Source organism: Streptopelia decaocto (assembly GCF_964273445.1).
Source record: "Streptopelia decaocto genome assembly, chromosome: 17".
Classification (NCBI taxonomy): Eukaryota; Metazoa; Chordata; class Aves; order Columbiformes; family Columbidae; genus Streptopelia; species Streptopelia decaocto.
In genome coordinates this window covers 1,612,035-1,629,751 of record NC_138672.1, presented here as the reverse complement: position 1 = coordinate 1,629,751, position 17,717 = coordinate 1,612,035, and the positions used below count along the sequence as shown (strand labels likewise).

Sequence of the window (17,717 nt, the reverse complement as noted above, 5' to 3'; positions counted from 1 at the left end):
TTGGAGGGGAAGCCGGATGAGCAGCGGCTGCAGTCCCTGGGTTTGCTCAGCTGGAGCAGAGCAGCCTGAGGGCAGAGCTCATGGGCTGCAGGTTCCTCAGCAGGAGCAGGAGGGGCAGGGTGAGCTCTGCTCTGTGACAGTGACAGAGCCCAGGGAACGGCAGAAGATGAGCCAGGGAGGGGCAGTGGGACATGAGGAAAAGGTTCTTCACCCAGAGGTGCTGGACACTGAACAGGCTCCCCAGGGAGGTGCCACGGCCCCAACCTGACAGTGTTCAAGGAGAGACTGGACACCGTCCTCAGACACACGGGGTGACCTGTGGGGTGTCCTGTGCAGGGACAGCAGTTGGAACTGATGATCTGCTTGGTTCCCTTCCAGCTCAGGACTTTCTATGATATTCTGTGATATTCTCTGCAGAAGCCCCTTGTTAAAGCTGGGAAGAACCAGCAGCCTTTGGGGCTGCTCCTGTGCCTCTGCAGAGGTTGCCATCTGAGAGAGGAAAATCTCCTGTCCTTTTGCAGGAAGTCTTGACTGTTGAAAGCACCAGGACTGACTTTGCTCGTCTGTCCGTCCCCTTGTCCCTCGGGGGCAGCAGCAGCAGTGCCGGTCCCAGCTGCAGGTGTGGATTTGGGGCAGACCCCCCGCAGCTGGTCCCGGCGCACCCTGAACGGACCGTGGCCCGGAGCAGCGCACGGTGCACGGCAGTGCCGGCTGTGCCAGGGCCTGGTGTCAGCACAGTCACACAACCACTTCATTTGGAAAAGACCTTTACGATCATCAAGTCCAGCCGTTCACCTGGCCGGCCGTAAGCTCAATGCCAGGCGGGTGAGTCATGGGGAGCGGTTGGACTTCAGTCTGGCTTGATGGTTTGAGCAGAGTTTTAAGGACTTCGGGCTGCTGTACATCTGCTGTGCTTTTCGTCCCTTCTGAGCCTGGGGTGCACAGGTCCCCCTGCAATTCTTTATTGCAACTACAAATCCCAGTTCATAACCCTACATTGGACACTTTCTTGTTCAGCCTGACGTGGCTGTGACTCCTGCATTCACCTTTCTTGTTCTAAAATTTTGTGTCAGAGGGAGTGATCCTGCTACATTGCATCTCTTTAGATTGCTTTCCATGTATCCTCACCCATTCCTGTGTCATGGGGGGACTATTGCACACTTAGGGACACACTTAATAACTTAGTCCATTGGTCACTGGAAATCACTGTCTGTAGTCTGGGGTGTCTCTTACCTCTCTGAGCAACCCGGGCCAGTGTTTCACTCCTCTTGTTGTAAACAATTTCTTCCTCATGTCCAGCCTGGAAATAACAGGACTTCTTCCCCAAGCTGGTCCAACTGCTGTGCAAAGCACCAAAGCAGACAGAGACTCCAGAGAAGGTTGGGACCAGCAGGATGCTCTTTCCCAGCATGGACCACAAACCCGGGAGAAGCCACAGACCCACTGATGGGTCCAGAGCTCCTGTGGGAAGGGATGGGCTGTAGGGGGAATGTGGGCATGTGGGGAACATGGAAGCAAACCTCGCATGGCAGCACACGCCGAGCAGCACCGCGAACAGGAAAATGAGACAAGGCTCAAGGGAGATTAAAAGCAGAGGAGGGGAAATCCCAACCTATAAAATGACAACGTGGGATTAAACTTGGGAAAGTCAGAGCTGATGCAGAGGGAAGGGAGCGGGGAGGATGGGCTTGTCCAGCCCAGTCTGGGAGCAAAGGAACGTTTCTGAAGTTCGACCCAGTCCGAAGATCAGCACTTGTCTGTCTGCTGTACCCCTGCTGTGCTCCCAGCCCCGTCCCAGCCTGGGCTGCACGAGGCCCGTTTGCCCTGGGCCCTGCTGGCAAAGGGGAAGATAAGCGGGAGTCTCTGGGAGGAAAAACAGAGGCTGATTTTGCTTCATGCATAAATATAAAAAAGGATCATTCTCCAGAAGGAGAGGATCAAAGTTTTCCTTTATTCATAATCAGTCTTTGCAATATTTTGAAGCATTTGTGTTAAGCCAGCAGTGAATTCTGCAGAGGAAATGTTTCCTGGCTGGACAATACTGCTTAGCTGAATTCTCATGAGATTATTTTCTCCTCTGAGACATTATCCTCCTGTTCCATTGCTTTACGTTCAGAGCTGCTCCAAACACAAGCTTTTGCTTTGTAGTCTATGGCATTTCCAAAATGCAGCTGTTTCTTGGAGCAAATTCATGAAGACCAGACTGATCTGGATTCAGTAGAAACATTAAGCTGCCCACTCGTGCCGTTGGAGGGTGAAGCTGCCAGCAGCGGTGTCTCTGGAGCTACAATTTGGATTGTCCTGCTTCAGGTTTTAGCAACTCAAGTATATGTCGCTGCTTACAATTTACTGATGCTGCAGCTCGTCAGGAGGCGAAATCGCTAGTAATATCTTACTTTTCACAAAACGCGACTTGAAATTTGCAAAGAGAATGGATTTCTGTATCCACAGCCTGCGCTGTTCGTCACATTGACATGAAGATGCTGGTAGTAAGGTTGATCTTTCTTAAATGTGTATATTCATTTTTTTGCAGGTGTGTGCCTTGCTTGTAGGCCAGACTTCACTATCTGAATTAAATGTATATATAGATTTGAAAGAATATGGAAACCTTTCTGTGTTATGAAAAGAATCTACACAAAATATTTATAACGTGTTTCAAATCTGACATAAAAGATCAAGGAAATCTCACTGTCACTTGTGTTAATAAGAGTCTTTAAGAGAGAGCAGAGTTTTAGTGCACAGTTTGGACCTTCAGCAGCCTTCTTGTTATGTTTGGGGGTTTTTCACTCCAGAGTGACCTCTCTTTTGACGTTCGCCTGCTGCTGTGGCAATGTTGGCTTTGGCTCTGCTGCCTGTTGGTCATTCCACTGAAACCCTTTTCTAACACGTCGTGTTCTTGTTCTGCTTTCAGCCACTGACGATATTGTTAAAGTCGAAGTGTGGGACGTAGTTGACAAAGGTAAGATTTATCACTTTCTAATGGAGATTCATTGTTCTTTCTCAAGTTTAATTAAAAGCTTAGATGGAATTCAGAAATACATGCTTCTACTTTAGACAAATGTCTGTGTTTAGTTTTGTCAAGTGCATGGATGTTACTTTCTGAGAAAATGTGCAAAGGAGAGAGGAGTGTCCTGTGCTGGAGCCTGTTATTTGGAATCTGCACTTCAGATCAAATCCAATGTTCAGAAACGGTTGTTCCATGTGCTCTGGGACAGATGAAATAATCTGCTGCTTAGGGTATTAAGATTCTCTGAGCTTTATTCTAAACTTCACTGTCACAGTTTTATATAAGTTTAGACAGCTGCTGAGCTCTTTATTCTGTTTATAAAAGCTCTTGCCGAGCTGTGTTTGTGAAGGAATGCTGGTGTTAAATTGATAAAATGTTATCTGCAGTGAATAACGTATGCAGGACGGAAGGATAAAAGAGAAGCCAATTACTTACGTTCGCCTCGCACAGAAGCTGCAATATGTTAAATCCAAAATCTTTTTCAATGTTTAGCCAAGGAAAGTGTTATGATGTGTAAATACTTTTGTTGTTAGTTTTCCATTTTTGTCAGAGTATAAAGTTCTATTTCATAAAAAGTCAAAACAAACCCCAGGAACGTATGTGAGGGCAGGATCTGGATGGGGCGGAACCTGTTCCTGGAAGGGGTTGTGGTTCAGGTGTAAATCTCAGCAGCCCCAGATTCAAACACCGTTTGGCTTTTCCGAGGCGTTTGGTACCAGCCACGCTCCTGCTTTAAAGTGTGAGTATGATCAGGAAACCCATTTTACAAGTGAGAGTCTCTTGCTCTGTGGGTCCTGCTCCTTGCTTGTGTGTTTCTGTTGGTCAGAAACCATGACCACAGTCATTGAAACTTCAGACTTCCCTGGTTTGGCTGCTGCTGCTTTTCCTGCAGCTGCGGCTGCAATCTGTGCTGTTCCACCCGTGGGGCTTCACAGGCATTAACACCGAAAAATAAGGAGATAAGTACAATAGGAAGTGGGAAAAGGACACATGTAATTCTTCCTGTTAGCTAAATTGGATTTAAAATAGTAAAAAAGTCACTTAGACAGCAGCACTGGTTCAGCTGCATAATAGAGCCTTTGGGTTAAACATGAGCCAGTGACTTGAATTGAAAATCCTGGGGACTTTAGGTTTTTATTCTTTTAAAGGCCAGTTTCACAGTGTAGACAAAACCTTATGTAGGCCAGAGTCCCCACTGAAGTCAGTCTGATCACAGCCCGGCCCTCAGACCCGGGATAACATCTGCAAGGCTGGAACCGGAAAAAACATCTGTTTTCTCGCTGCCTTGCAACTTTGGTGTGAATAGATAGGCAGTTAATTCGGGAATCATGTGGTCCCAGCATTTATTTCTGTGAATAGCTTCTCTGAGCAGAGCTGTCTTCTCAACTAGAGACTTGTCTTTTGGGTTTTTTTGGCAAAACGGATTGTGTTTGACAAGTGCAGATGTTGATAACAGCTCTTCTGATGCTGCTTTCATTTCTGACAGTGGAGCATGTGTTGGAAATCTCAAGGGACTCTCTTCCCTCCGCTCTATATTATTTTGAAATAAAACTTGTTCTGTTAAGATCCCCACTTATGCACCACCAATATGTATTTTTATGTAATCAAATGTACTAAACGCAGTGTAAAAATTCAGATAATCACGATGTAACAAAATCAAATAATTTCCCATTGCCATAGCACTGTGGATCCTCAATAATTACAACTTTAGGAAAATGTGCAAGTTAACCATTAGGAACTTGCTCATATCTACCTTTCATCTTAATGTTATCTCATGATGTTTCTGTTCTTCCTCTTGCATGCTTAGGACAAAAAATCCTCCTGCGTGATGCTTTTGGTGAGAACAACTCCAGTCTAGACCGTAGCCATTGAGTGTGCAGCGGTGCTGCGGCACAGCGCTCACGCGGCCCGACCCTCCTCGTTTCCTTTCCTACAAGATCCCAGCTGTGTGCACATCTAGAGTTGTGCAGAACGCTGCGTTTATCAGGCTGGATTTGAAACTGCCAAAAACGAACGTGCGTTTCTGAACATACATTGTTTGCTAACGCAAATTTTTTTGTCAGTGTTCCCTCATTTTGGAAGAATTATTTAAATTAAGATGTTTGAAAATGTATTAAAAGCCCGATGTAGCCAGACTGTCCAAACAACGTACCCGTAACCCGCAGTTTTCAACTCCAGTCTCGTAAAGCAGCTCCGGGCTCCCCTCCGTGGCGCTGCCGTTCCCAGCCAATGTGCAGCTCCGAACTCGCACCCTGCAGAGCTTCGTGTACGTTTTGGCCCTGGAGTTAGACGTGGTTGTACTTGGTGGTGCTTCTCCTGGCGCCTCCGGCAGCGTGTGCCTCCCTGTCCTCAGCAGCTCAGCATACACTTCAGTTGGTAGAATCGTAGAATCATTCCCATTGGAAGATCCCTCAGGATCAAGTCCAACCGTAACCCAACTCCAGCACTGACCCATGTTCCTGAGAACCTCATCTAAAGGCCTTTAAACCCCTCCAGGGATGGTGACTCCCCCGCTGCCCTGGGCAGCCCCTGTTCCCTCCAGCCGGTTTGGGAGGCAGCTGTGCCGGCCCTGCGCCGCTTGGGCCTTGATGCTGTTTGTTTAGCTTATCGATGTTAATTTGAGGGTGTGGGGAGAAGATTTGTTATGAAAGCTTAAGGTGGGGGGATGGCAACCCCACACTGTGCTGTTCCTCTGCCCTTGTCCTTGAGTCTTTGAGATTTTTGGTTTTAATGTGCAGACTGACTGGCCTGCGGACTCTCCTGCAGCCGCTGTCCTCTCCTTGGGCCTGCTCAGAGCGCTGGGCCCGTTTGTGTGATGACGCCGTTTGTTGGAATCTGAACAAGTAGAGCTTGCCCCCAGCTACGGATTGTATTTAATGTTGTGTGGTGTGTCTAGTAAATACCATCTCCTTTGCTGCCCTTGGGACTGACAGAACACAGGAAAGACCTCTCAGCAAAAGTCACAGGCCTGACTCATCTTTCTGGCTTTGCAGCAAGTTGTGTGGCTGCTGCAGGTCGTAAAGCTCTAACAGATCCTGAATGCAAAGGAGCTGCTGGAATGCAGGTGATTCGAGAACAGTTTGGTTCCTGCGTTTATTCCCATACACTAACTGAAGGGATCAAATCACATTTTTTTTCCTGTGGCCCCCAAAATAGTATCAACTCTTTCCCTCATGTTGGAGATTCCTCTCCCTGCCCCTTCACCTTCTCCCTTGAGACATGCTGCAAGAGGGAGGAAAGATCACAATTAGTATTTCTCTTACTTTGAGGTGTTATAAGCTACATAACACTGGGGATGCAGATATTCTAACGTGTGTGTTCGAGTGGTGGACAGGACATCTCCCTCGCGCTGCAGCAGCGTTTGTGGGCGGGTGGCCCTGGCTCCTGCTGGTGCCGGAGCTGCGGCGGCTCCGGGTGCTGCCCTGGGCCCCATCTCCTCCTGTTCCAAACGAACTGTTCTGGAGACTTTGGGGCGCTGCTGGAGGGTTATTTGATTTCGGTGTCACTATTATGCCTGCAAATAGGGAGCAGTTGTCATTCTAGGTAGAGAAGTTGAGCAATTGCAACATGAAGACCCATGCTTTCTAATTGAGGCTGCGAGATTACACATCAGCGCAACCTTAAACACATCGTTCATACAATAACTCAATCTTCATTGTGCACTTGCCTATACAGGCTGAATCGCATCTTTTCTCTATGTACATCTTGCCTTTATCTGGCTCATCGTGCGGTTTTTGTTCCAGAAATAGACACTGTGCATGAATACGTGCACACATGCGCTTTCCAGCTCTGTTACTCCTGTCTGGGTGACCTCCTTTACAGCAGCCATGAGCATCATCTCACAATATTACCCATTCCTCTTGATGCGCACATAGAGCCAGAAGCGGGGAGAGGCGTGCGAGTCGTACATTCAGTCTCAAAGCATCGGTTGTAAATGTGTCCAGCTTATACCTCGATTGCTCAGGACGAGAGGAACTATGAAGAGTATTTGTGGTTGCTTGGGCTTCTGTTTTAATACCTCGAAATTCAGGTCATGCCAAGCACAATTTAGCAGTAACTGCAGAAATAGCGATATTTTGACATTCAGACGAGCCACATGAATGCCACTGACTTGAAATGAATTTAATTGAAGTGGGAAAAGACGTGAACGTCCTAGACATCCCACAACTTTGTGGTGCTGGGAAAAATCAGAGCCCGTACGTGGATCCTCCAGGGAAACACAACATGTGAATGGGGAAGGACCGGGATTCATAATTCTGCTGCTTTCGGATGTTGAAGGTCAGATGGCACGAGGGCAGCGAACTCTTGTCGGGGATGCGCAGAAGCACCAGCAGACACACAGTCAGGGGGCCGAATCTCCCACCGTATCCTGCAGCAGTCAAACTTTCGTGAATAACTCTATTTTATAACAATTTGGCCTTGACCTGCATGCAGAAAGAATGAAACACTGTGTTTCACATGCAGTATCTGACAGAACCATGAATTTTACAAGGAGTTGCTCCATTTTGAACACTTGGCAGAAGCCAGTTTGGTCCCGGTGTTGCAGAGTCTTTTAAAGAGTCGATGGGAGATGTTTTTGCAGGTAGATCTGAGCTGCCAACACCTCCTGCTGTTGGGGACACGGGGAATTTCTAGAAATTACGAGAAGGAATTCCAAGTCTCTACCATTGCAATTTAGTTAACTCATCATTATTTAGACCAGGAAAATACAGAACGAAGTTAATTCAGAAGTAGTTTTTAATTGCTGTCGGTAAGATCTGGCAGATATTTGATATCCGTACACTCCAGATCTCGTAGGGTTATTTGTTGCGCAGTGCTCATCATTTGATACAATTCTGGAAACTGCTGTACATGGAGTTTGAACAGTATCTGGGGGGCAGAGACAGATTTTTCATGGCATGACCCCACTAAGCTTGTTCAGCAGGAGGTGAAAGCTGTGCTCCCTTCGCATGCTGAGACTCCCGGCAGTTCTTAGCACTGGGTGGCTACACCAGGAAACCCCATTAGCTGATCACCACTCACCGATCCTCCCAGCACACCGCGGTGTCTCCTCCTCCATCTGCTGTGGCTGCAGGATTTAAGATTTGGAAACGTGGTTACGGTGCAACCGATGTAACACAAAACTTTCAGAAAGCCTCGAGTTTCAAAACACCGACTCTTTTTCTGGTGATGCTGAGTCAAATGCCAGTGGTGCTTTAAAAAGGCAGCTGGTGAACTTATCCAGTACTGGTTGAAGTGGTAAGAAAAGAGAGAAGTCTCAGGAGTTCTGCCCTTCAGGAATAAGGGCTGTAGTTCAGCGTGTGCCCCAGGGGAAGCAGAGAAGTAGAGCAACGAAGATGCTGGAGGGAGTGGAGCATCTCCCGTGTGAGGAAAGGCTGAGGGAGCTGGGGCTCTGGAGCTGGACAAGAGGAGACTGAGGGGGGACTCATTCCTGGGGATCAATATGGAAAGGGGGAGTGTCAGGAGGATGGAGCCAGGCTCTTCTGGTGACAACCAGTGACAGGACAAGGGGCAATGGGTACAAACTGGAACACAGGAGGTTTGACTTCAATATGAGAAGCAACTTGTTCCTGGTGAGGGTGGCAGAGCCTGGCCCAGGCTGCCCAGGGGGGTTGTGGAGTCTCCTTCTGTGCAGACATTCCAACCCGCCTGGACACCTTCCTGTGTAACCTCATCTGGGTGTTCCTGCTCCATGGGGGGATTGCACTGGATGAGCTTTCCAGGGCCCTTCCAACCCCTCACATTCTGGGATTCGGTGATTCTGTATGAGCTGGAGAGAAACCTGTGGGTTCCTCCAGAAGGGGTTGTGGCTGCGGCACTGCAGGGCAAGTCTCTGTAGTGTCTTCTCCAAGTGTTTAGCCTGTTGGCTCTCACACTTTCCTGTGAGCTCCATCAGAGTTTTACCTGTCCTCTGTTTTCTGTGTGTGTCTCCGGATGGTGCATCTGAAGGATTTCCTTTCCGCGCCTTCGCTGGCGGGGCCTGGACCTGCCCCTTCACACACATGTAGTCATCTCTCTGCTCCACAGCCCCCTCGCCACAGTGTCTGTGATTTTGCTTGATTTCCCCTTGTATACGTCCTGCCTTTTGCCTGTTCAATTCTCACAGTCTCCTTGCCACCACCCCCCCTTTTTTTTCCTGGTCAAGTCAGCGCAAACACCCGATGGGCTCCGAGGTCACGTTGATGTGCCCGACTGCTCGCGTCAGCTCAGCGACATCGCCCAGCAGCGTCACCTCGTCCCTCGGGAGGCCGTGTCTGCCCTTGTGCTGTTCAGCCAGAGCAGCCCCACCATCTTTTGCCTCTTTAACGCAACAAAAAGTGCAACAAAGCAGCTTCCCTTTGTGGTCAGAGAGTGCACCAAAGCCTGTGCTATTCAGTCACTGGGACTTTATGCTGTGCAGAGCGTGGTTTAAGCTGCCCCAGACTTTCTTCCCATTTCTCTTTGAATTAGACTAACTGGTAATCTTGACCATGGCAGCCGGCATTCCTCAGCAAGGCATGCCTGTCCCACCCCTCCTCATTCCCCATGCTTATACAGGTTGGATCTGCTTTAAGGTCGTGTTCAGGAAGCTGTGCTCCTGCCTAAACTCATCCTGGAGTTCTCTGCCCAGTGTAATGCGTTTGTTTTTTCACATTTCTTTTTAAGGAAAATGCAAAAAACGAGGAGATGGTTTGAAACTGGAAAATGACCCTCAGGAGGTGAGTCACCTTGAACGCAGATGTCTGCCTGTGTTCCACCTTTGGTCCGTGGACAGTAAGTTCTGTATTTGTTTTTGCTGTAATGCTGGCCTGGCAGGCGGATGAGGGGCAGCATGATCCTTGATGCTCTTTGTTGTTTTGCCCGTGCACTTTAGCCTTGTTCGTGCCCTCCCCACAACTTTCCTGCTGTTTCCCATTCTGTCTTTTGGGAACAGCTGCACCCCAGATGTTTTCATGTGGCTTTGGACCTGTGTGCACACAGGCAGTGACAGGGAGTCCTGTTGTCATGGACTTCTTGAGAGAGCTATAGGAGTCACTTGATGCTCTCTGGCTGCCCCTTAAAACTGGGTTAACAATCACCTTGTAACACCCTTGGAAATACAGAGGAGGAAGGGGCAATAGGAGTGTTACCTGGTACGTCAAAGTAAAGAGAGCAGCTTCCTCAAGGCTTTTGCACGAATGTGTCTCCTTTGGACGTTCTGCTGCAGAACAAAGTGCTCTATGGGAGACCATACATTCCCCAAAGCGCTTCGGGTCTGCCAGTGGAATTCCGTGGCATCTCTTTCAAAAGATGTCTGATTGAACCCTCAGGAAAGATTCAGTGTAAGGGCCCTTGATCCCGTGATCGCTGCTGCAGCTCTTAAAGAGCTTTACGTCTCCCGTGGCTGCGTCAGTGCCCCTCGGGGCTCAGTGCGCAGGCGGTGCTCTGCTACTCGCTCAATAACCGTTTTGTTGGAATTGGTGGGAAAGGCAGCGTCACGGATGCACAGAGAGCTGAGCACGCGGCTCTGGGACGGGCAGGGAAGAGTTACCTCTTTCACCAGGGCGCTGGTCCTGCTCCATCTGTGCGGTCAGATGAGGAGAATTTCCTTAGAAAATGTTCTCCTGTGGGAAAAAAGCCTCTGTGAGAACAGAGATCACAGCTGCCGCTTCCTTCACAAACACGGGTGCATTTTCCACTCCTGGGAAATGAGTGAGAATTGTTCCATGGGCACCAAATGGCAGCAGGAGCTTCGGATGTTGAATTATGACCAGAACTGTGCAGGGTGCACATTCCAGTTAATGAAAAGCAAATCAGGTGCTAATAAATATGTTCAGCCCTGAATGGGAGAAACTCAGTAGAAACTACATCCTGGCTTTATACACCAGGAGCATTAGTAGTACAGTCAATCTTTGGGTCAACAAAGAGATGGGACGGGAGCCGTGTCCTCTGTCCTCCATCCTGTTGCTTATATGGAGTTACCTTGTCAACGCAGGATTTGGGAAGGGGAGGGGCTGGGGTTTAGTGTTTGCTGTCAGATATGGGTTTTTCAGAGACTATGGGGTGCTTCACATCCTGCTCCTATGGGCAAGGAAAGCTCTGAACCACCAGGTATCTTGCTTAAATTATGGTGATGTGAAATCCACAGATAGTTCTTATAGTGACCGTCACTTCAGAAAGTTTGCCTATTCAGCACTGTATCAGCAGTGTTCTGTAGAAGCCTGAAGTTGAATCACATTATTTACTGCTTCTTTTGCCTTTATTTCCTCAGGCAGAGTCAGAAATGGCTCTGGATGCAGAGTTCCTGGATGTCTATAAGAACTGCAATGGCGTGGTGATGATGTTTGACATCACCAAGCAGTGGTGAGTCATCTCCAGCCCCGTGCAGCACACGGTGCTCCTTGTTCAGTGAAAACTTCTAGACCTCTTGATTCCCAGATGGACCCTGGAGCTGATAACCAGCCTAATGAGTTGAAGCAAGTTTGTGTCCTTTAAAATAACAGCTTTATCTGCCAACATGTCTGTTAATATCTCCTCTCCTGGGCTTGTTTCAAGCAAGCAGTGTCCCCATGGGCTCGCGTTCTGCCGTTTCTGATATACTGCTGGCTGAGGCTTCATAATTAGCGCTATCGCAGGTGCAAAGTACGCAGGCATGTTACAAATCCCTGCTCTCGAGAACACAAGGGAAAGGTGAATGCTAGTGAGAAGTTCCCAGGAAGGCTGGTATTAGTAAGGATTATCTGGCGGCCTTAGGCTGGGTTAGTGTACAGGAGTCATGAATGGTTCGTTTTTCACATCTTCTGAGGAGGGTGAGAGACATATGGAAGCCAGAGCGGAAGGAGGAGGTGGTGAGAGTTTCTGCTTTCTATTTAAACTGTTTTACAGGTTCGATGTGAGTCAGCGAGCTCGCTGACAGCTGAATGGAGGGAATCCTCCTCTTCTGCTGACCCCTCACAGTTTTGTACCACCAGGGGAGATATTGCTGTAGGAGATGTGAGGTTGCTGGTGGAAGTGGATTACTGAACTTGTCAAGTTGTTTTTGTATAAAGAATGATACAGACATATTTACAGTTAATGTAATTCTCTGAGGAGGGCAAAGAAGCCACAGTCTTGGAAGGATTTGGGGAAAAACATTCTTACTTTATTTTTCTGTGATTTGTGCATGAAACTTCTCACAGGATGATGTTTCCCACTCAGCTGCCTGTATCTTTCTCTCCTATGGTGAAGGACATTCAACTATATTCTGAGGGAGCTTCCTAAAGTGCCGACCCACGTTCCAGTATGCGTGCTGGGGAATTACCGCGACATGGGGGAGCACCGGGTCATTCTGCCTGGAGACGTGCGGGACCTCATCGACAACCTGAACAGGTAAGACGGCACCAGGGTCCCAGCCAGGGGAGCAGAAGTTGGCTGCGCTCCCCCACCAGCTGTAGATACTGCTGCTGTGCTTCAGATGTACATCACGTTCATCCTGGGACCCTCTGCTGAGCTTTCATAGCTCAGACTGTCCCATACAGCAGCTCCTTTTCCTCCAAGAGCATCCACATGCAGCAGTTACTGGGCACCTCCAAGTCATACGCCTCCCTTGCCAGCCAGAGTTTCCCTTATGCACACATCTGAGACTCTCTGTTAGTAGAAAATACTATTTGTTGGTCAGTATTCAATAGATTTTACATTTTTGTGTGGTTTTATGTTTTTAAGTCATTTTTTCATTTTCCTGATCTCTGTTTGTGTCTGTGTCAGGCACACAGCAATGGTATCAGTTTTAAGGCTTGATTCTGTAATGTATATAATTTCTTTACAAGTTCATCTCTATAGGTGACTTAGCTGAGTTTAGTGCCCACTGCTGATGCTTGTGACTTAATGTGGGTCTGTTTGTGGTTTTGAAACAAAACCATCACTGAGAAGTGAACAGCTTGTACAGCTGTAACACCCTCAGTTTAGTAAAACAACAGCCCGGTGTCCTGACACGGTATTTCTCAGGCTGGCAGCCGCGTGACGCTGCAGCACCTTAGATTAGAATCACAGAACAGAATAATTTGGGTTGGAGAAGACCTTTAAGGTCATTGAGTCCAACCGTTAACCCAACGCTGCCAAGTCCACGACTGCCCCATGTCCTGAGAACCTCATGTCCGTCTGTCCAACCCTCCAGGGATGGTGACTCCAGCCCTGCCCTGGGCAGCCTGTTCCAATGCCCCACAGCCCTTTGGGGAAGAAATTGTTCCCCAGATCCAACCTCAACCTCCCCTGGCGCAACTTGAGACCGTTTCCTCTGCTCCTGGCGCTTGTTCCTGGGGAGCAGAGCCCGACCCCCCTGGCTCCAAGCTCCTTTCAGGCAGTTCAGAGATCAGAAGGTCTCCCCTCAGCTCCTGTTCTCCAGCTGAACCCCCCAGGTCCCTCAGCCGCTCCCATCACACTTGTGCTCCAGCCCCTTTCCCAGCTTCATTTCCCTTCTCACACAACCACAACAGCCGTGTTCTACCATCCTTCAAGAGGTACAATGTGTGAATGTTGTCTGTAAACAAACAAGGAGGCCCTGGCAGGATGACCTGCTCACCTACATTTGGGGACCGAGGGTTGGCTTGGAAATGAGGACAGTTCATGGTGTGTAATTCAGCAAGTGAGTACGCAGTCCGTGTCCTTTGTACAGTGCTGTTCTCTCTACCTCTCTGGTTGAGACAGGCCTCCCGGCTCCTCGTATTTTCGCTATGCTGAGTCTTCCATGAAGAACAGCTTTGGCCTCAAGTACCTGCACAAGTTCTTCAACATCCCCTTCTTGCAGCTGCAGGTAAGAGAGAGGGTGATGTGCTGATGTGCTGGGTGGGTGGCACAGACTTTGTTTTTTCCATCTCTGAGGAGGGAATTTGACACTTCTGGTTTCATGTGTTGTTAAAGGATCCTGAGTAGATTTTTGCTTTCGTAAGAGTTGTTAACAAAGTTATGTTAGTACATTGGTGCCTGTGGTTTAAACGTGTCTGCTTGCGAGAGGACTCTGCTGTGTTCACAGAAGTTTACTCTGGAGAAAGGCTCCAAGGTGATGAATAACACTGGCAGGAGAGCTGCGTCCTGCGCTGTAGTTACCAAGTCAACAATGTCACGTATGCACGTTCGTTAAACTTTGTATTTCAATTCTGTTCAATGAAAACTCCAATGGGAAGAGATTTGGTCTGAACTGAACAGTTCAGGGACAACTGTTTGCTGAAAATCTTTGCCCTGACGATAACCGATGTGTTTGGGTCCTGTGCACAGGGGTCCTAGTCTCATATTTCCTTCATAATTGAGACTTCTTGTGTGGATGGACTGAGTGGAAAGGCAAAGGCTGAACGGTGGAATTCACAGCTGTGACCCTTTAGCAGGGGGGGATCATATGGGGGTCTTTTGGGATCAACATCATATGCTCTGGGGGTACATATGATGTTGTGTCATTCTTGTCTATTAGATGGAAAAAACAGGCAGTTGATCTTAGTTATCTGTCACCGGTAATTGGGATGTCTGTGGTTTTCTTTCAATACAAATAATCCCTACTGAAATGCTAATTCAGAAGTTCAGATATTAGTGGGTGTTACCACAGCCCCAGGCTGCAAAGGAAAGAACCAGGATAAGAAAACTGAATGCATAAAAACCTAGGAAAACAGGGCAAACAGTACATTTTTGAGGAGGAGGATGTAGAAATCTGAGATATAAACCCAGCTTGCTGTTCAGTGGAAAAGAATGAAATCTGCCAGCGTGGCGTTGGTTAAACATTTGGTTTTGTAACCTCAGCTCCTATGGTGAAGCGATGGGTTGTGGAAACCACGCAGAATAATGAGTTCCCAGGTTACTTTTGTCAGATTTGTAGATTTGTCCTTTTCTTCTCAAATAGATGGTGATAAGAGAAGAAGACATTAGAACAGGCTTGCTGCCTGATTTGTTTCTGGAATGCTCATAATGATACTGCTCACAGTCAGTGGATGCAGTGATTTTTCTAGCCATGGATATAAGCAGGAAATACAGAAGCATTTGTAGCATCAGGTTTGCTTGGAAGCAGCTTCAGGATGTGAGTGTAACGGGACCTTTCATTTCATGTGCTGTGTATAAGTGAACAACTCAGGGTGTTTATAAACCAGTTTGCTCCCACGTGATGTCAAACTTCACAAAATCGCAGAAACATTTGGGTTGGAAAAAATCCTTTAAGATCACTGAGTCCAACCGTTTGGTTTTGGTTCGTGTGGTGGTGGGGTTGTTGTTGGGTTTGAAGCTCTTTCCAAGGCTCCCACAGCACAGACCCAGGTCCTGTCCCCCTCGCGGGTTCCACCGGGTCCTGCACTGATGAGGTTCTTGCCTTTCTGCAGTGGGAACCAGAACTTCTAGTTTTAAAACCTGTTATTGGTGTGCTGTTCAAATGACATTCGTAGGTATTTAAATGGCTCTTAATTCCTTAAACCATAAGGTTGGTAGCAAAACAGGAGAGAAAAATCTAAAACACGCTGCACAAAACATTGAATAAATACCTCTGAGTAATGTTAGCAGCTTAAATAACTGCATTAATGGTCCAGAGACGGGAACTCTTCCAGAATCTCTGACCAGAGCTTGGGGTTCAAGGGAGTTACCTTAGCAAAAGAAAAGTCACTTTATGAAAAATTACATCTTTACAAAAGTGACACGCTTTGCAAACTTCAGCCAAGACACACTGCACTTGGTTTTTCCAGCACCGCTTGCATTTGTACCACAGGTTTGCTGGAGGAGTTTGGTGCTGCCCCGCGGAACCGGCTGCTGGCGGCTCCGGGTGTTTCACTGCTCCTGCACACCCCGGGAGCGTCGGCTTTGGGTGCCCGGGGAGCCAGGGCTGATCAACAGCCAGTGGGATGGGAATGTTTATAGGGTGATGTTTGTAGGTAGCACTATAAGTTGGGGAATGAGCTGTTGGAGAGCAGCGTAGGGGAAAGGGACCTGGGGGTCCTGGGGACAGCAGGGTGACCATGAGCCAGCACTGGGCCCTTGTGGCCAGGAAGCCAATGGTACCTGGGGTGGGTTAGAAGGGGGTGGTCAGTAGGTCAGAGAGGTTCTCCTGCCCCTCTGCTCTGCCCTGGGGAGACCACACCTGGAATATTGTGTCCAGTTGTGGCCCCTCAGCTCCAGCAGGACAGGGAACTGCTGGAGAGAGTCCAGCGCAGCCACCAAGATGCTGCAGGGAGTGGAGCATCTCCCGTGTGAGGAAAGGCTGAGGGAGCTGGGGCTCTGGAGCTGGACAAGAGGACACTGAGGGGGGACTCATTCCTGGGGATCAATATGGAAAGGAGGAGTGTCAGGAGGATGGAGCCAGGCTCTTCTGGTGACAACCAGTGACAGGACAAGGGGCAATGGGTGCAAACTGGAACACAGGAGGTTCCACTGAAATTTGAGAAGAAACTTGTTCCTGGTGAGGGTGGCAGAGCCTGGCCCAGGCTGCCCAGGGAGGTTGTGGAGTCTCCTTCTGTGCAGACATTCCAACCCGCCTGGACACCTTCCTGTGTACCCTCATCTGGGTGTTCCTGCTCCATGGGGGGATTGCACTGGATGAGCTTTCCAGGGCCCTTCCAATCTCTGACATTCTGTGGTTCCATGAAATCAAAGTCAGCCCTATTTCCTGAAGGTTCTGCTTTTGCCCTCAGAGAGACTGGCCAGTAACAGGCTCCAGAAAGGGATCATTTCCCTGGTGCTTTGGTGCAGAGCAGGATTAAAGGAGGAGGAACGCTACGAGGCACTAAATACACGTGTGATTCAGTCAGTCTCAGTGACCTCTCTGTGTCTCCCTGTCCCTCAGCCCCGCAGCTCGCGGGGAGCAGGAGTTGTTGAGCTGTATGCGAGATTCCGTGCTGCGCTTCCGCGGGGCTGGTGTTGAACGCGTTGGTTTTAAATTCCGCATATCTGTGCCCAGCTCCCAGTCATGCATCTTTCATGAAGCAAGCGGTGCCTGAAATTCATACCCCCAGTATACAGCGCGTTCCCTCGAGCAGCCCAGGCTCTTCAATTATTTATGGGTTCCTCTCCAGGGGAAGGACGTCAAGCCTGACAATGCGGTTTAGCTGTAGGTGTTGCAGGTGGCCCATAGAATGTGCGGATGCGGTCGGGTCAATGGGGCCTTGGCTGCTGCGCTGACGGAGCCGGGATTGTGCCCGCAGCCGAATGGCCTTTCCCAGGAAGCTCTTGGTAGTGGCGCTCAGCCAAAGCGCTGCTCTGCCGCACCGCTCGTTCCGTCCTTCGGGTCATTGCTACAAATAAGCTGTTCCTTTAGGATTTTAATACCAGCCTGGGAAGATAGAATTGAAGTATTTGGAAGTCCATTATTAGTGAATTTTTACAAAATTAAACGCAACTCTCTCGTAATTAAATCTAAGTTCTTCATTTACTGCGATCTGTGCAAATTGAAATAAATGAAACTCTGGTGTATGTCTTACTGCCCAAATATGAGAAAAGGCAAACCGCTTGTTTAATAAAATCATTATCTAAGTGCCTAAGGTGAGCGATGGAGAGCAGTGTCCCTTCTGTGTGTTTATTGAGCTAATTGCTCAGGATTTATTTCACTCATTTTATGAAACTGAGGAGAAAAACTGCTCTTTTTTGTCTCATTTTTGCTGACTCTGTATGAATAACATAAAAGAATGAAAGCTTTTACTTGTAAAACTTTACACTTCTTGAACCTTGAATTCTAAATCTAGAATTGGAATTCTAATTATTTCTAAAATCTGGTTAGTACTTCTGTTTAGTGGAGCAAGTTTCAATATGTGCAGTG

At 48.3% G+C, this 17,717-nt stretch overlaps 1 protein-coding gene across 1 annotated transcript in view; it reads left to right on the top strand.

Moving 5' to 3' along the window:
• RABL6 (RAB, member RAS oncogene family like 6) overlaps nt 1–17,717 on the top strand; it is a 61,548-nt gene that overhangs the window by 11,398 nt on the left and 32,433 nt on the right. Inside the window, exons 3-7 of the mRNA XM_082067768.1 lie at nt 2,912–2,959; nt 9,653–9,705; nt 11,238–11,329; nt 12,194–12,334; nt 13,649–13,754. Of these exons, the coding sequence (XP_081923894.1) occupies nt 2,912–2,959; nt 9,653–9,705; nt 11,238–11,329; nt 12,194–12,334; nt 13,649–13,754 (440 nt within the window). The remainder of the gene's footprint in view (nt 1–2,911; nt 2,960–9,652; nt 9,706–11,237; nt 11,330–12,193; nt 12,335–13,648; nt 13,755–17,717) is intronic.